General features: G+C 28.8%; 2 protein-coding genes across 2 annotated transcripts; one reads left to right on the forward strand and one right to left on the reverse strand.

Annotated features, from left to right (window-relative positions):
* Nucleotides 1-32: 32 nt before the first annotated feature.
* LOC107933726 (GTP-binding protein YPTM2) lies at nucleotides 33-3810 on the forward strand. The gene is made up of 8 exons (XM_016866004.2): nucleotides 33-181; nucleotides 1453-1525; nucleotides 1838-1885; nucleotides 1972-2019; nucleotides 2845-2916; nucleotides 3007-3162; nucleotides 3234-3337; nucleotides 3427-3810. The coding sequence occupies exons 1-8, from the start codon at nucleotides 168-170 to the stop codon at nucleotides 3521-3523; spliced, it is 612 nt and encodes a 203-aa protein (XP_016721493.1). The 5' UTR covers nucleotides 33-167; the 3' UTR covers nucleotides 3524-3810.
* A 458-nt stretch (nucleotides 3811-4268) lies between these two features.
* On the reverse strand, nucleotides 4269-6358 carry LOC107933705 (phospholipase A1-Ibeta2, chloroplastic). The gene has a single exon (XM_016865987.2). The coding sequence runs from the start codon at nucleotides 6297-6299 to the stop codon at nucleotides 4821-4823; it is 1479 nt and encodes a 492-aa protein (XP_016721476.1). The 5' UTR covers nucleotides 6300-6358; the 3' UTR covers nucleotides 4269-4820.
* Nucleotides 6359-15701: the final 9343 nt, after the last annotated feature.

Consider the following 15701-nt stretch of genomic DNA (forward strand, 5'->3'; position numbering starts at 1 on the left):
AAATTTAAAATTTAAAAAAAATCTGATTTTATTTCTTTATTTATAAACAACAAATATTCCCCCATTGATCTTTCTTTCTTCTTTTTTTTTGGTTTCAATTTTCTCTTGCTCCGGCGACGATCGGAAATTCTAACTCGTGACTCAGTATATTCTAACTCGTCGCCAACATGACTCCCAAATAGTAAGCTCCGATTTTTATTTTATTTTTTTCAAATCTTAGAAAGAAATCGTTAATTATCTTGGATTTACGTTAAATCAGTCATTTTTAACTATTTTTTCTGTAGAATTTACCTTTTTTCAAAATTTTTGCCTAAGAAAATTTGATTGTCGATTGGCTATGTGAATCAGATACGATTGCATTTTTGTTTCCGATCTGTTTATGTAAAATTTTATTTTTAGCACTAAATTTAGCTTAGAAATAATAATGTTTGTGAATTCTCAAGCGAGGTAGTAATTTTAACATATTTCCAAGAAATCTAGGCTTCAAGGACGGAAATCGTTGCTGCCAAAAAAAATTATAATTCAATGTTAATACAGTCCGGTACAAGAAATGAAAACTTGTACCGATTAAGTCTTAGTTCAATTAGTATGGGCATTATTGTTAATGTAAAAGAAAGTAGGTTCGAGTGTGCTAAAATGTATTATCCTCTTATTTATGGGTTGGGAAGGGCTATGGGTAGTTCTAGATATTTTATGTAAAAAAAAACAGATATGCTCAAAATCTATAATGAAATTGTTAGGGTAATTCTATAGAACTTAATTCGCTAGTTCTATAAAATGAAGAACGATCCAATTCAATTTAGTAAAAACAAAATGTGATTTATTAGAAGTGAAATATTTTTTGGAACTTATATATAGTTTCTATGTTTAATTCTAAATAAATAAATTGTGAACTTCGTCAATTCGTTGTTCTACAAATAAACTCCAGTAAAAAAATTTCTCTAGTTCTTCTCAAGTTTAAAATTGAGTAATTGGTCATTTTCAATAAAAAAATTAAAGCAATTTAATTCTATCAATTTCAAAAGTGAGCAACTAATAACCATTAATCCTGGCGTTAATGTCTTCTATTAATTTACATAGTTTTGATTGACATAATAACAAATTTAGCCTTTAGTGTTTATATATTTTGTCATTTGGTCTTAATTCTAAAAAGTTTAACAAATTCAGCCTCAACATTTACACAAATGTTGCAATGTTGAGGGATAAAATTGTTAAATCAGAACCAAATTGATAGAATATGTAAATTTTGAGAGTTGAATTTGTTATTACATCAATCACAATTAAGTACAATTGATGTTGATAGGAATTAAATTGCTTTAATTTTTTTGAAAGGACCCTCAATATCGAAATTAAGAGAGATTGGAGAGATTTTTTTAGCGATATATTAAAATTTTGATTTTTTTCCTTCTATTACTATCTTGAATATTGTTTGTTTGTTTGTTTAAATGGCAGTGATTATCTATTTAAGCTTTTGCTTATCGGAGATTCTGGTGTTGGGAAATCATGTTTACTTTTGAGGTTTTCTGTAAGTGTCTTTTTTTTTAATCTTAGCTTAGTGATTTAGTACAGGTTTGATTTTTTTTTGATTCCTTTTTGGGGAAGAGCGTAGCTTAGGAGGTTGTCGCTTCTAAAATAAAAAATTTTCTATTTAGGTCATTTTAAAATTTTAAATTAGTAAAGATAAAATTGCACTTTGACCTCCTTAAAAATGATAAAATTTAATTTAATCCTTTAAAAATTATAAATATATAAACTATTAAATGATGAAATTATATTTTTACTATCATCAAAATAACTTCGACCCCTAAAAATATTTTCTGACTTTACACCTGAGCAGGATGATTCATATCTGGAAAGTTACATCAGTACCATCGGTGTTGACTTCGTAAGTATCGTCTCAAGTATATGTGCAAACTTATTTTTAAGCATTTAAATGATAAATTAATTTCGAAATCTTATTCCAATCTGCAGAAAATCCGTACCGTGGAACAAGATGGAAAAACCATCAAACTCCAAATTGTATGTCTTTAAATTCGCTACCTATGTTTTCATATTTCAATTGGGGTTTGAATCTCTAAGTTTACTTATTTGGATAGTGGGTTCATTCTTTTAGTTCTAGTTAGACCTGTTAATTGAGTGGAATAGGCTTGTGGATCGAAATAGTTCATATTTTAAACTTGGGTTAATTTTTTTTTTAGGTTTGAACTTGGCAATAGTTTTCAGTCGATTTTTTTTGTCAAAAATAATGCTTGAACTTGAAAATTATTCGCATATTGAACTTTGAACTAGACAATTGTTCTAAGGTTAGGACTTGAACTTTCTTTTGTCTAACTTTTTCTTCAAGTAAATATTGGGACTAACTTGAACAAAAAAAAGTTTAAGCCCTAATGTGAGAACAGCGGTCGAGTTCAAAAACTAACTTAGACAAAAGTTTAGGCCTCAATGTTAGTATAATTGCTAAGTTCAAGACTAACTTAGACAAAAAAAAAAATTAAGCCCTAATGTAGGAATACTTGCTAAGTTCAAGCCACAAATAGTGCATTAACCATTTAAAATCTTCAGGTATTTGGGTTTTGGCTTCTGATCATTTAGGTTTGTTATGTGGATTTTTTGAGTCAGGTTATCTTGATTTCTGGTCATTTCGATTACTTTTTTAAGTCATTTAGAGTTCTGGATCATTCAGATTTTGAATTATATTTGAGTTCTGCTTGTTGACTTTTATGATGAAATCAAGTTGTATTATGTTTGGGTTTAGTTCAACTTCGAGTTAAAAATGACATTTCTAGCTGTTTTAATCATTGTTGATTATTGATTTCCTTTTCTTGCTTGTTTCTAAATATACAGTGGGACACTGCTGGCCAAGAACGTTTTCGGACAATCACTAGCAGCTATTATCGTGGGGCTCATAGCATCATTGTAAGTTGCATATTTCGGATTTTATTTACACTTTCACTCCCTTATTTTCTTTACACACGATTCTATTCATGTCGGTTACATACTCGACAGATCGTTTACGATGTGACAGACCAAGAGAGTTTCAACAATGTGAAGCAATGGTTAAACGAAATCGACCGCTACGCCACCGAGAATGTGAACAAGGTTTTAGTCGGGAACAAATGTGACCTATCGGCCAAAAAAGTTGTCTCCTACGAGGCAGCTAAGGTAAACTTCTCGAACACATGTCGAAAATTGATATCAGTTTTAGGTATCAGAACCTGTTTTCCTTCCTACAGGCTTTCGCAGATGAACTCGGGATACCTTTCATGGAAACAAGTGCTAAGAATGCCACTAACGTCGAAGACGCTTTCATGGCCATGACTGCTTCGATCAAGAATAGGTACATGCACACACGGGCGCGAGCACAGAGTCACATTCACTCTCATTTTTCGAGTTTAACGGTACTGATCTCTTTACGGTTATTTACAGGATGGCAAGCCAACCGGCCATGAACAGTGCGCGACCTTCGACCGTGCAGATTCGGGGACAGCCCGTGAATACGAATTCCGGTTGTTGCTCTTCTTAAAGAAAACTAGTTATAGAGAGGGCTTATGATGTTTCCTTAGTGTTTCTTTTTGTTGCATGTAGTAAAAACTAGGCCTATTTAATGCTTTTTGATCTGAAGGTGGTTGACTTTGTTCTATTCTTTTGTTCAATTTTACTCTGCTAATTTTTTATTCTTTAATTGTATTCCATTTTTTTACTGCATTTGTACAAAAATAGGAGTGATGGTGAAAAAGAAGTACTTTCCTTGTAAACATTTGGATAAAAAAGGGTAAATTACATCCAAGGCACTAAACTAGTTTAAGTTTATATTTTGGTCACTCAACTTTATAAAGTTATAAAATAGACATTGAACTATTCGAAAGTTTTTATTTAAATTGTTATATTATTCGAAAGGTTTTATTTAAATTATTGGGATGTTACGTTCTTTTTCTTTTTTTAAAGTCCGACTAGTGAGCTCCAAGCGATGATTTGATGCTTAGTGTAGTGGACCGGTACTTATCAACGAGTAAAAAAAACATACATTAGATCTAAGTTTGTCTAACATCAATATCAGAGATCGGAGAAGAAAGCAGTTTAGATTTTGGATCACAGATTTATGACATTCAAAGTGGTTTCATGAATAAAATTGAATTGTAAAAGAGAAGGGGAATGAGAACTTTTAATGGGTGCAGGCAATGCGGACAGAGCATGCCGTACAACAATTATTTTAACAGCTTAGTAACTAAAATGAAAATATTCAAATAGTTCAGTGACTGCTTTTCAACTTTTTAAAGCTAAGTGATCAAAATGTAAACTTACTAATAGTTTAGTTTTGAATGTAATTTAAAAAAAAACTAAAATCCTAGAAAAATACAACAAGAAAACCCTAACCAAATCCAGTCCCCAAAAACCCTAGCAACCATCTTTTCGCCACAAGCTGGAAAAAGGAGACGGAGAGAGCATTGAGGAACAAAAGAGAGAGGCTATTGCAACTATTCCAACTTAATGGCTGCCTCTAGTGTAAGCCATGACACGGTGAAGCCCCAAAAAACCAATGCTGGAGCCGTTATGGCACCTGCTAGACCACCAACCAAAAGAGGAGCCAAAGTCGAATCATCGGCTACAACAACCACCAAACACAATATCTAGTACGATGACACTAGAATCTATTGAGGTGTAGGTCCAGTGAAACCCTAGAGAGGCATTAATGTCATAGCACCATGCACCAACCAAAAAAAACCAACAAATACAGTCCAATGAAAAGCAAAGGCCATTAAAAGACATGGATGAATGATCATATATGTGCAAGGTTTTATCTTTTTCATTTTTTTGTTGCATTATCGAGATGGGCTAGGCAAACAACTAGGTATAGGGACATTTAACCTATCCCTATCAAGGTTCAAACTTAATGCCTTGTGTGTATACAATTGTTTCACATTTGATCTTTGTTCATTAACCAATTTCACTAAACTTCTCTTCGCATTCAACCTAAACGGACAATTCGACGATGAAAAACCATCCACCAAATGTAAATAAGCCTCCAAATCGTGACAACATGATATGTCAGCATCTGGTTTCAAGTAAGGTGACATTTTAGTATCGACTCTCAATTCCGTCCCGACATGGGTATATGCCCATGAGTTATTGTCGCCAATAAATACACCCGGAACCCTAGTGATCAGATCTTGATTATTTACAATTCGTAATACCTTAACATTTTTTTGATTAAGCCGTTGGACGAAATTTTTGTTACCGACTCGAGGCCCTCCGAACGAAAAGACCGCGACCGGCGGCACTTGAGGTGCACATGAACTTATCTCATCAGCAACTAAAAGAGATAGTGCAGCCCCAAGGCTATGCCCTGTGATTGTAATACTTAAGGTTTCACCTTTATACATTTCTATCAATCTCTGTACTTCTTGAACAACTGATTCAGCTAAGCTAGGCACGTGAGCTCCACGTGTTTCGTGTAAGCTCAGGAACCCACATTCAACCCGTTCGTTCGAGTCGTCTGAACCCGGGATTCGAACCAATTGAGCTCTAAAATTCTCGGTCCATTCAAGACACGTAGCGGTTCCACGTAGAGCAATAACAATATCCCTCCTTCCCATACGTTGAATCTCTCGCCGGTCATCACAAACCGCTACGAATCCGATCCAACTAGATCGTTGGGTCATCCACCCAAGATTCGGAGCCATATCGTCAACCCATTTCGGTAACCCAACAGACGACGTCGCATAAAGGCTCTTCGTCACCTTATATGACCTATCAGGCAACGCCACGTGTCTCGGTAAAGGAGCTTCGTCGACCGGCATGGCCGGGTTTGAATGAAAACCATGGTAAGCCGCTTGAACGAATTCCCCATATCGAACCACTTCTCGCCGGAGATTCTCATCGAGCGGGTCAAGTAAACCGGACCAATCATTACAACCGTGATACTCTCTCCAACGTGAACCGAGATTGTTCCTCGGAGAATACTCCATGGTTTTCGATAAAAGCCTCTGAAGCCGATTCAAGTGACTCGGTGACATTTCTTCGGCGGCTTTCATTTCCGGTTTAATATCCCAAAGCTTCAGCCCTTCGAGTAAACCCTTACGTTTGATACTAATAGACCCATTTGTGAGGGGTTTGGTAACTTGGTCTGAGTCGGTTTGGTTCGTTTTCTGAAGGAGTTTTTCGAGGTTGGAAAGATGTTTCCGAGTTGACTCAGTAGACAATGAGTTAAGAGGTGATTTCCGGCACTTGAAGCTTGCCCGTTTGGTTTGGAAAACGAGCAAGTTCTGAGCCGGGACGGTCGAGTTAACACCGATCTGCATGAAGAAGCCAATGAAAGAGGAAAACGAAAGCAACTTCCTGAAAACAGCTAAAGTAAGAACCGAGTAGGATGGAACACGTCAATCACAGTATTTATAGAATAACATTTTCAATGAATACCCTCCCTTTTACTTCATAATTACATAAACAACCTTCCATTTATGAAATAAAAGTCTTTTATTAGTATGTAAAATTGTTAAGTTAAAATAATTTTCTCCTTTTAGTTTTTGTATCTTTCCATTGTATAATTGGAATTAGATTGGATCGGTTTGTCAAATTTATTAGTTTAGAAATCGAATGATATATTATTTCAAATAGTAAAAAGATTAAATCGATTTTCGAGTGAATCGTACGAAATTAATAAAAAAATTAAAAATTAGGATAAAAATCTACGTTTGAACCAGTTAAATCAATTTATAAATTTTAAATATTTTAAATCATTTATTTAATTAGTGTTGGATTAACGGCCGAACTGATTGAATCAATAATCAATAATCTAACTAACTAAAGCAATAGTCCGATTTTTAAAACATTACTTTTTGAAATTTAAAATTTGACTTGAATGATATTGTTCAAGTTCATTAAGTTAAATTATGATACTTTCAATATTTATATTATTACATTAATAATACTATATTACTTTTTTATTTTCTCATAATACTTAAAACAAAATCACGCCTTAATTATAATAAAGAACTAATACGAAAATTTGAATAAATAATAGACATGTGAATCGATAGGTATTTAAAACCTTTTATTATTTCGATTCAAGTTTGTTTTAGCTAGAATCATTTTAAGTGTTTTTATTTTTTAATTAAGTAATCTTATGTTTAGATCGTTTCAAGTTTTGCCCTCACGAGATTTACATAATCTTAGATTATTTGTTCAAATCCTTTTAATTCTAAATCATTTTAAATTTGAGTTATCTCGAGTTTAAATTTTTCATAATTCGGGTCAATTTCGTTTAAGGGTTATTAACTTATTTGAATTTGAGTTCTGATTAGTTGGTATTTCTTTTTTTGGGAATCAGAATCCACAAATGTAGGACGAATGAAATAATGTTCCAATGGCAATACTGAAAATAGGAAATGTTTTATGGGTTAGAATAAAGAGATTGACCATTTCTTATATTAATCCTTGAAAGCTTTACGGAGTTCAAGAAAAGTCGGCGACCAAATGGAAACGGGAGTTAGCATTTTATTTATTTTTTTATGGATTTATGGAGTTGAATTGACTGAAGGGGCATAAACAAAATTTTTCAATTAAAATTAAAGCTGCTGCCCCTTTTTTACTCTTCAAGAGTGTTTTCACAATAAATATTTTTACTTTAGATTTTTTGTTGTTGACTTTTTTCGGTAAACTAAACCGTAGTGTAGCCGTGTACGCGTAATAATTAGTCAAAGAAATTGTGAATTTGTGAACGCATTTCTAATCTGAACTTAAATCCCACACCCACTGATTTTTAAAATTTTTTTATTTTTTATTAGGATAGAATATCAAATTTATATATTAATTTTGATTTAATTTGTAATTTTGTATATAAATTTTGATTTGATGTAATTATATACATTAAATTTAAATTATGGTTTATATGTATATATAAAATTTTAATTTTGATTCAATTTTATATAGGGGTGAAGTTAAAAAATATTTTGAGGCTGAATTAAATTGTATATTTTTACGATAATAAAAATGCAATATCACCATTTTTAATAGTTTATATCTTTATAATTTTTAAAGGATTAAATTAAATTTTTATTTTTTTTGAGGGAGCTAAAGTGTAATTTTACCATTACTAATTTAAAATTTTAAAATTATAAAGGGCCTAAATAGAAAATTTTCTATTTTAGAGGGATTAGGGCCCTTACCAACCCCCCTTGGCTCCGCCACTGGGCGTAGTCAAAATATTTTTTGAAGGGGCTAGGATTAAGTTGTATATTTTTACGATAGTAAAAATACAATTTTACCATTTTAATAGCTTATATCTTTATAATTTTTAAATATTACATCAAATTTTTAATCATTTTGAGGGGTCAAAGTGTAATTTTATCATTACTAATTTAAAATTTTATAAATCATAAAGGAGCTAAAAGGGAAATTTTTCATTTTAGGGGGTTGGAACTCTTACTAGCCCCCTAGCTCCACCCTTGATTTTACACATTTAAAAAATTGAATACATACATTTATTTTCATATTAGATTAATATAATTGTATGTATATGCAATATATCAACGTAAAATAATATTAATTTGATAATATTGGTAGTAATTTTTGAAAATTGAGCTAAATCAAAATTTTATGTATAAAATCACATAAAATTAAAGTTCATGTAAGACATTGCACATTGGATCAAAGTTCTTGTATAGTTTTGATATTTATCCCTTTTTGTTTTTTATACTATACTCTCTCTTTTTTCTTTTTTTAATAAAAAATAATATTATTTTTTTAGCAACAAAGTTTTTTTATTGACACTTGAAATTCTATACAAAAATTACACATTTAAAATAAATGTGCGCATTTAGAAATAATATATAGTAAATAATGAAACGTAAGGTTTGAAACTAATAATAACACATATACAATATAAACGAAATTAAAATAAAAAAATAGTTTAAATTGTGAGTAAAATGAAATTTTAAATAGGTAAATATATCATATTAACATTAAAAGCACTCCAATTGTTTATCATAGTATTGTCTTTTTTTTAAGTTGATATCGAATTGACTTGCGACATCAACTCAATCAACGACATTATTAATAAAATATAAGTATACGTTTAAAAAAAACATATAACAAATAATAAAACGTACAGTTTCAAATTAATAATAACAACATATATTCGATATGTACAAAATTAAAATAAAAATAATTTAAATTGTGAGTAAAAGAAAATTTTAAAAAAATTAATAATTTAAAGTTTAATAATAATATTATTATTATTCTAATATCAATGTTGCAATATAATAAAAAATTTAATAAAAAATTGTTATATATTTATATACGTATGTATATGGATATGGATATGGATATGGATATGGATATGTATATGTATAATCATAATAGCTGTGGGAAGAAACTAGTCAATATTTAGGTTGACCCAACTATATATTCAAATACGGTTTATTGTTGATATTAATAATAATAATAATAATAATATTATTATTATTATTATTATTATTGTTATTTTGAACATATCAAAGGTCATCTCATGGAAAATATAGTATTTACATATATATTTATATAAAAGAATGAAATACCAGCATATATCAACGCAAGTTTTGACCATGCGGTTTTCCTTTTAAAAAGCTAAATTATACAGATAATGAGGCAATTACAAAAAAAGAAAAAAAATTCATTTTAAGTATTTAAAAGCTTGTAATTTAAGCACTCATATTATATAGTTCAGTCATTTTGGTCGTTTCCGTTAAAATCATAAACAACAAGCTGATGTGGTAATTAAAAAAGTTAGTATAATGACAAATTTAGCCCTCAAAATTTACATATTATATCAATTTAGTTATAATTTTAAAAAATTAACCCTCAAAAATTTACAAATGATCCTAATTCTAAATTTTTTTTAAAGAAATATATAAAAATAAATAAATATTTATTATTATATTTTAAAAATATTTATTTATTCATTTTTAAATTTATTATTATATTTTATTGAAACTACTTATGTATTTTTATATAATTCTTTGATTTTTTTAGAATTATAATCAAATTGAGACGATTTATAATTTTTTTAGGGTTAATTTTTTAAAATTATGACTAAATTAATATAATTTGTAAAAGTTGAAAGCTAAATTTGTTATTATACCGATTTTTTAATTTCCACGTCAGCTTGTCGTTTGTGATTTCAACAAGAGTGGCCAAAAAGATCGACTATATAACGTAGGTGCTTAAATTACAAACTTTTTTATTTTAAATATCTAAAATAAATAAATAAAATTATAGTTGGGTGATTGTATAGTTTACCTTATATTTTAGTCCTTTTATTTAAAATTAATTAATTAATTAATCCTTATATTTTAGATTAAAAAACAAAACCATCTGATAAAATTTTCATCTATTTACATTACTTTTAAATGGTCCAATATATTTCTCTCGTCTTCTTTTTTGCAGTATATATATATATGTATCTGTGTGTATATGTAACCAATTGAATGAAGTAAAAGGTTGAACATGGAATTAGCTCTATTTGTTGAAACATTGAAAGTAATAAAAACAAAACAATTCCGGTCAAATAGTGGATATTTTTAATCTTTAAATTTTAAACGAACATTAATATATTTATGGGTTAATTGTGATTTTGATCCCTATACTCTTTGTAAATTTGAAAATCAATTTTTTATTTTTAATTTCAAGAATTTATAGTCTCTATTATTTTGATTTAACAATTGAAATCCAACCGAGAAAACTATCAAATAACTTTCATTCAATCGGATTATTTAGCGATTTAAAAATTTTAACAAAAAAAAATTTAAAACTACGTGGAAGTCAAGTAAGAAAAAGACATAGTATCGACTTTTGATATAGTGTTGAAAAACCTTATAAACCCTAAAAATAGAATTGAAAACCTTACAATCCTAGATTCAATTTTTTTTTATTTACTCATTTGGCCTTCCACGCATGTAATATTAGTTACGGGAAAATTCTTTTTATTTTAAAAATATCACATAATCTATTTAAATGGAAGCCTTTTGAGGAAAAAGTATCATGAAGCCCATTGTATTAAGAGTCAGATTGCATTTTACCCTCTTTACTAAAAAAAAAGGGGCAAATTAGTCCATCTATATTAGACCAAAGAGCAAACCAGTCATTCTGTTAAAAATTTTATCTATTTTTACTGTTAAAAACTGGTCTCTATATATCATCATGAGGTACACGTGGCACATCACGTGTAATTGTTTAGTTTTTCGTCAACCACATCAGTTTTTAATAGTAGATATAGATGAAAATATTAATAGAAAGGGCCAATTTACTCTTTGATCTAACGTACAATGGTACAATATGATTCTTAATATAAGGATCTCCATTGTAAATTTACCCTTTTTTGATGATGCTATCATGGCGTGAGAATGATTATCTTAGATGAATTTTACGTTATATGTATTGTTTGATTAATTGGTCAATATGGTGTATGGTATAGACAAATTCATACATTTTTTTGGTTATAAGTTGGCCAATATAATTACGTGGGCTAATTTGGAGTGGCATGGCGGATGTGTTTGAACTTTATGATTGCCGATATTGTAAAACATTGTTTTAAAATTATGAAGGTTCCTTCTCATTTCCATTTCTATTATATACATATTACGATTAATGTGAAACTATATCGAATTGGTGGATTAAATCGATTAAATTGAGAATTAAAAGTGTTAAGCGTAACGATGAGTCATGCTGCACTCTAAATGAGAGAACGTAAATTTAAATTTTGAAGACGATATTGTTTGATGAGATAACGAAAAATATGAACCATAAAATAGATATGAAGAATATATAAAAAATATTTATTTATATTTTTAACAAATAAAAATTGAACTTTTTTCAATAACTATACATAAAAAAATAGTAATGAAATGTGCATTATCTTCGTATGACGTTAAGTGGGAAAGAAAAGAAAAAAGACCAGAAAATTTTCACTACACAACAAAGTTTGAAAATTTATGAAATACGAAAGAGACAAAAAAATATTTGTACATTTTCCATTATAAATATATATGGTTTTCAAGAATATTTTTTTCACACTACACATATAAAAAATGAAATTTAAGATTTAATTTTTAAAAAATATATGCAGATACTTATATTTGAATATGTGTTGAACACGGATACTTGAAAAAAAAAACAAAACGTCATAATATAAGTTTTTTATACTTTTAATAAAATCTAAATTCACGTAGCTCTATTTTCTCTAATAGGTTTTCTCTTTGAAGCTCGTGATTAGATAAATCTAGTTGGGGTGAAATTAGAATTTTTTTTGTGGAGGAGTTAAATTTGAATTATAAATTTTTGAGAGAGTTAAAAATGTAATTTTGTTATTATATAAATGTAAAATTTTTATTATTTTCACGGGATTAAATTAAAATTTTTGTTTTTAGAGAGAGCATAATTGAATTTTAACTTTTAGAAAGGACTGAAATAAAATTTTATCATTAAATTAACTTAAAACTTTACAAATACTCAAAAGACCTCTTCTAATTTCACCATTGAATTTTAGTAACACATAACCAATGATGTCTTAATTCAATTGCAAAGGTCCCAATAAGTCTCACCCTATATTAATGTGTAAAATACTTTCTTAAGGATAAAAAATTAATTATTTTATAATTTTTCAGGAGATTTAGAAAGAAATTTTATCATTTTAAGGGCCTAAAGTGATTGTCTTCCCCTTGCATTTGCCGTGAATATGTGGGATTTTTTTTTGAATAGATTAAAACACTTTACAGCAATTTAGAAAGAATCAGAAGGAGGAGCTACATATAATTGTAAGCCTTCTTCCCTATCAAAAGTCAACTTGGCAATACGATTAGCTTCAACATTTTCTTCTTTAGGGACATGTTCAATTGACCAATTCTCCACATTCTGCAAAACCTGAGTTATGCATCTGATTATTGCTAAATTTGACCGCTTCGACAACGATTCCTTGATAGCCCCAATAACTTTCATGTGATCTAATTATTGCTGAATATGTGGGTTTTGCTCCATATGTATTCTTGTTATAGTTAATTAACAAAACTAAGTTTCATAATTACTAAATTAATTACACAGTTTAATACTTATAATTAATCATTTTAATTGAAATTGTAATATAATTATACCTTAAAAAAACAATTTTAGTAGCTTATATGCCTAATAAACTTTAATTTGAAGGCATCAAGCCACAATTTCATGTCTCCTAATTCACATACAAACCATGTGCATGATACATACTAATATTTATCATTATTACAAGCATTAGACTTTTGTTGTTTGTACATTCCATTTTTTTTCTTTCATTTAAATAAAATAATTGAAGCATGCTCCTCGTGCTAAGCTCCCTAATTTGTCTTTATTTAATTATTCTTCTAATAATAAAGAAAGTTATCCATTTTTTTTATAATTTTTTTTCCACTGAAGTCCATTATTACACAAGAGTATGGAACACATGTTATACTTAATTTCTTTTATAATTGGGATAGAAAGAAGCCTACTTAAAATCGAATTCAAACTTTCATATTTATAACATATTATTTTTGTTATTAGCTCAAAAGATTGTTGAATATATGTATACTTAATTATTTTTCGTTTGAATCTTAGTTCAATTAGCATGAGCATTGTTATTCATGCAAGAGGATATGAATTTAAGTGCGCTGAAGCGCATTATCTTCTTATTTATGAATTGGGGTAAAGCTATGGGTTTTATTAAAATGTGATGATGCAATTATAAAATGTGCTTTTAAATAATCTTACATTCCATCAATTAAACATCAAAATCTTAAATTCCAATCAAATGAACCAAACATGATAATGTACACACCTTGTTAAGATGTTAAAAAAATTTACATTTTGATAATCCTACTACTAAAAATAATCTTATATTTCGCGAAACAAACATCCACAAACAGCCGGAGCAAATCACCTTGCTTAAAGATGAGTGCATGGAGGAGCTTGACCAACCATGACTAAGGAATCACTTTGCCCAAGTAGATCTCATCACGGTTAACGTATTCATAACCACGAAGGGTTGTCTCGCCTAAAGGAACCGCCTCGCCACATATGGTCACCCTATCCCTAAATCAAATACTTACCACTTATAGGTGCAGCATTTGGAGGAACACCAATTGCCATGACACCCACTTCTATACTGTTTAGCAAACAACAAACCTCTTAATTACGTCCAAATGCACGTATTGGAGGTCAAACATGATTTAACTGATAATTGAGATATTTGTATCTCGAAGCTCACATTTTATAATTGACTAGACAAAACACTTTAAAATCTAAAAAACTCGAGTTAAATTATCTCTATTCAAACATTTTAAATTTTTTTAAAAACTTTTGAAACAGTAATATATAACTCTCAACACTACAGTGTAAACCGTTATCAACCTCATACCAACTTTGTGCGTGTGATTATAATTTTAGACAAAACAAAATTCAACTTAAAAAAATGGGAAAATGACTATATTTTGCATTAAGATATAGTCAAAAAAGAGTAATATTGTATGCACAAAATGCCCCACATGTGAAGACGTAGCAAGCAGCTTTTCTATTTCAAAGTAAAATAAAATTTGTTTGATATAATTAACAAATAAAAAAAATGGATGCTTTAGTAGGTATTAGAAAAAGTTGGTCAATGTTTTAATTGCCTTAGAGTAAAACCTATATATCCCTTTTGGTATGACTTTCAATAGGCATTTTTGCATTAAATTGTATATAAAATACCCAATAGCTCTCTCTCTCTCTCTTTTTCCTTTTAATTTTATGTGTGAAAGTGAGAGGGAGTATCAAAATGAAGTTATAGACTTTTGAAAGTGAGAGATAGGCTTTGAAAACTTTAGATTAATGAATTGATTAATTTTGGGGAATATATTTGGTATTCATACAACTTCAAATCATGTGAGGAATGATAATGATTTGGATATTTGTATTTTTTGAATTATTCGAATATGAATTTGAATCAGTAAATTTGTTTAAAAATTTGAATATGTTTTATTATCCGTAAATCATCTAAATATTATTATTCAAATCTCAATCTAAATTAAATATTATTCTATGTTTGATATTCGAATATGCAAAAAAATAATAACTTTAAAATTTTCACTCATTTTTTGGATATCTAATTAATTCACTAAAATTATTTTTATATATAAAATCTAAACTATAAGCATTTTGTAGCAAGTCCGTTATTCAAATAAGCAATGCATATTCAAACACTGAAAATTCAAGGTATCTATTTGGATTGTGATTTTAAAATCCGAATATTATCTAAATCTGCAATATCCAAATCCTTATAAAACAGACCAATTTTTTACAAATATTCAAATTCACAATTTAAATTACCATCCCTAAATAATATGTATGTAATTTTAAAGTTTTAAGGTCATTAATTAACCTTGGGGTTGGTTTAAGGGCTTCATCGAGCCTTACAAAGTTCAAGATTCAAAAGATACATTATAGTCTAAACAATATTAATATTTCTTGAGTTTTGAATTGAATTCGAGCTTGAAGTCATCATTATTTAATCTTTATTAGATTCAGTTATAGCTTAATTTGAAGAGAAAAAAAGTTTAATATTTTTCTAATCACTAAAGTTATAACTAATTAAATTATTTGTCATAAATGTGAATTAAGAAAATATGAAGGCTTTTTCCTCCATTTGATAAAATCCTTTATTTTCTTAGATTTTTTCTAATTTT

Source organism: Gossypium hirsutum, chromosome A03 (genome assembly GCF_007990345.1).
Source record: "Gossypium hirsutum isolate 1008001.06 chromosome A03, Gossypium_hirsutum_v2.1, whole genome shotgun sequence".
NCBI lineage: Eukaryota > Viridiplantae > Streptophyta > Magnoliopsida > Malvales > Malvaceae > Gossypium > Gossypium hirsutum.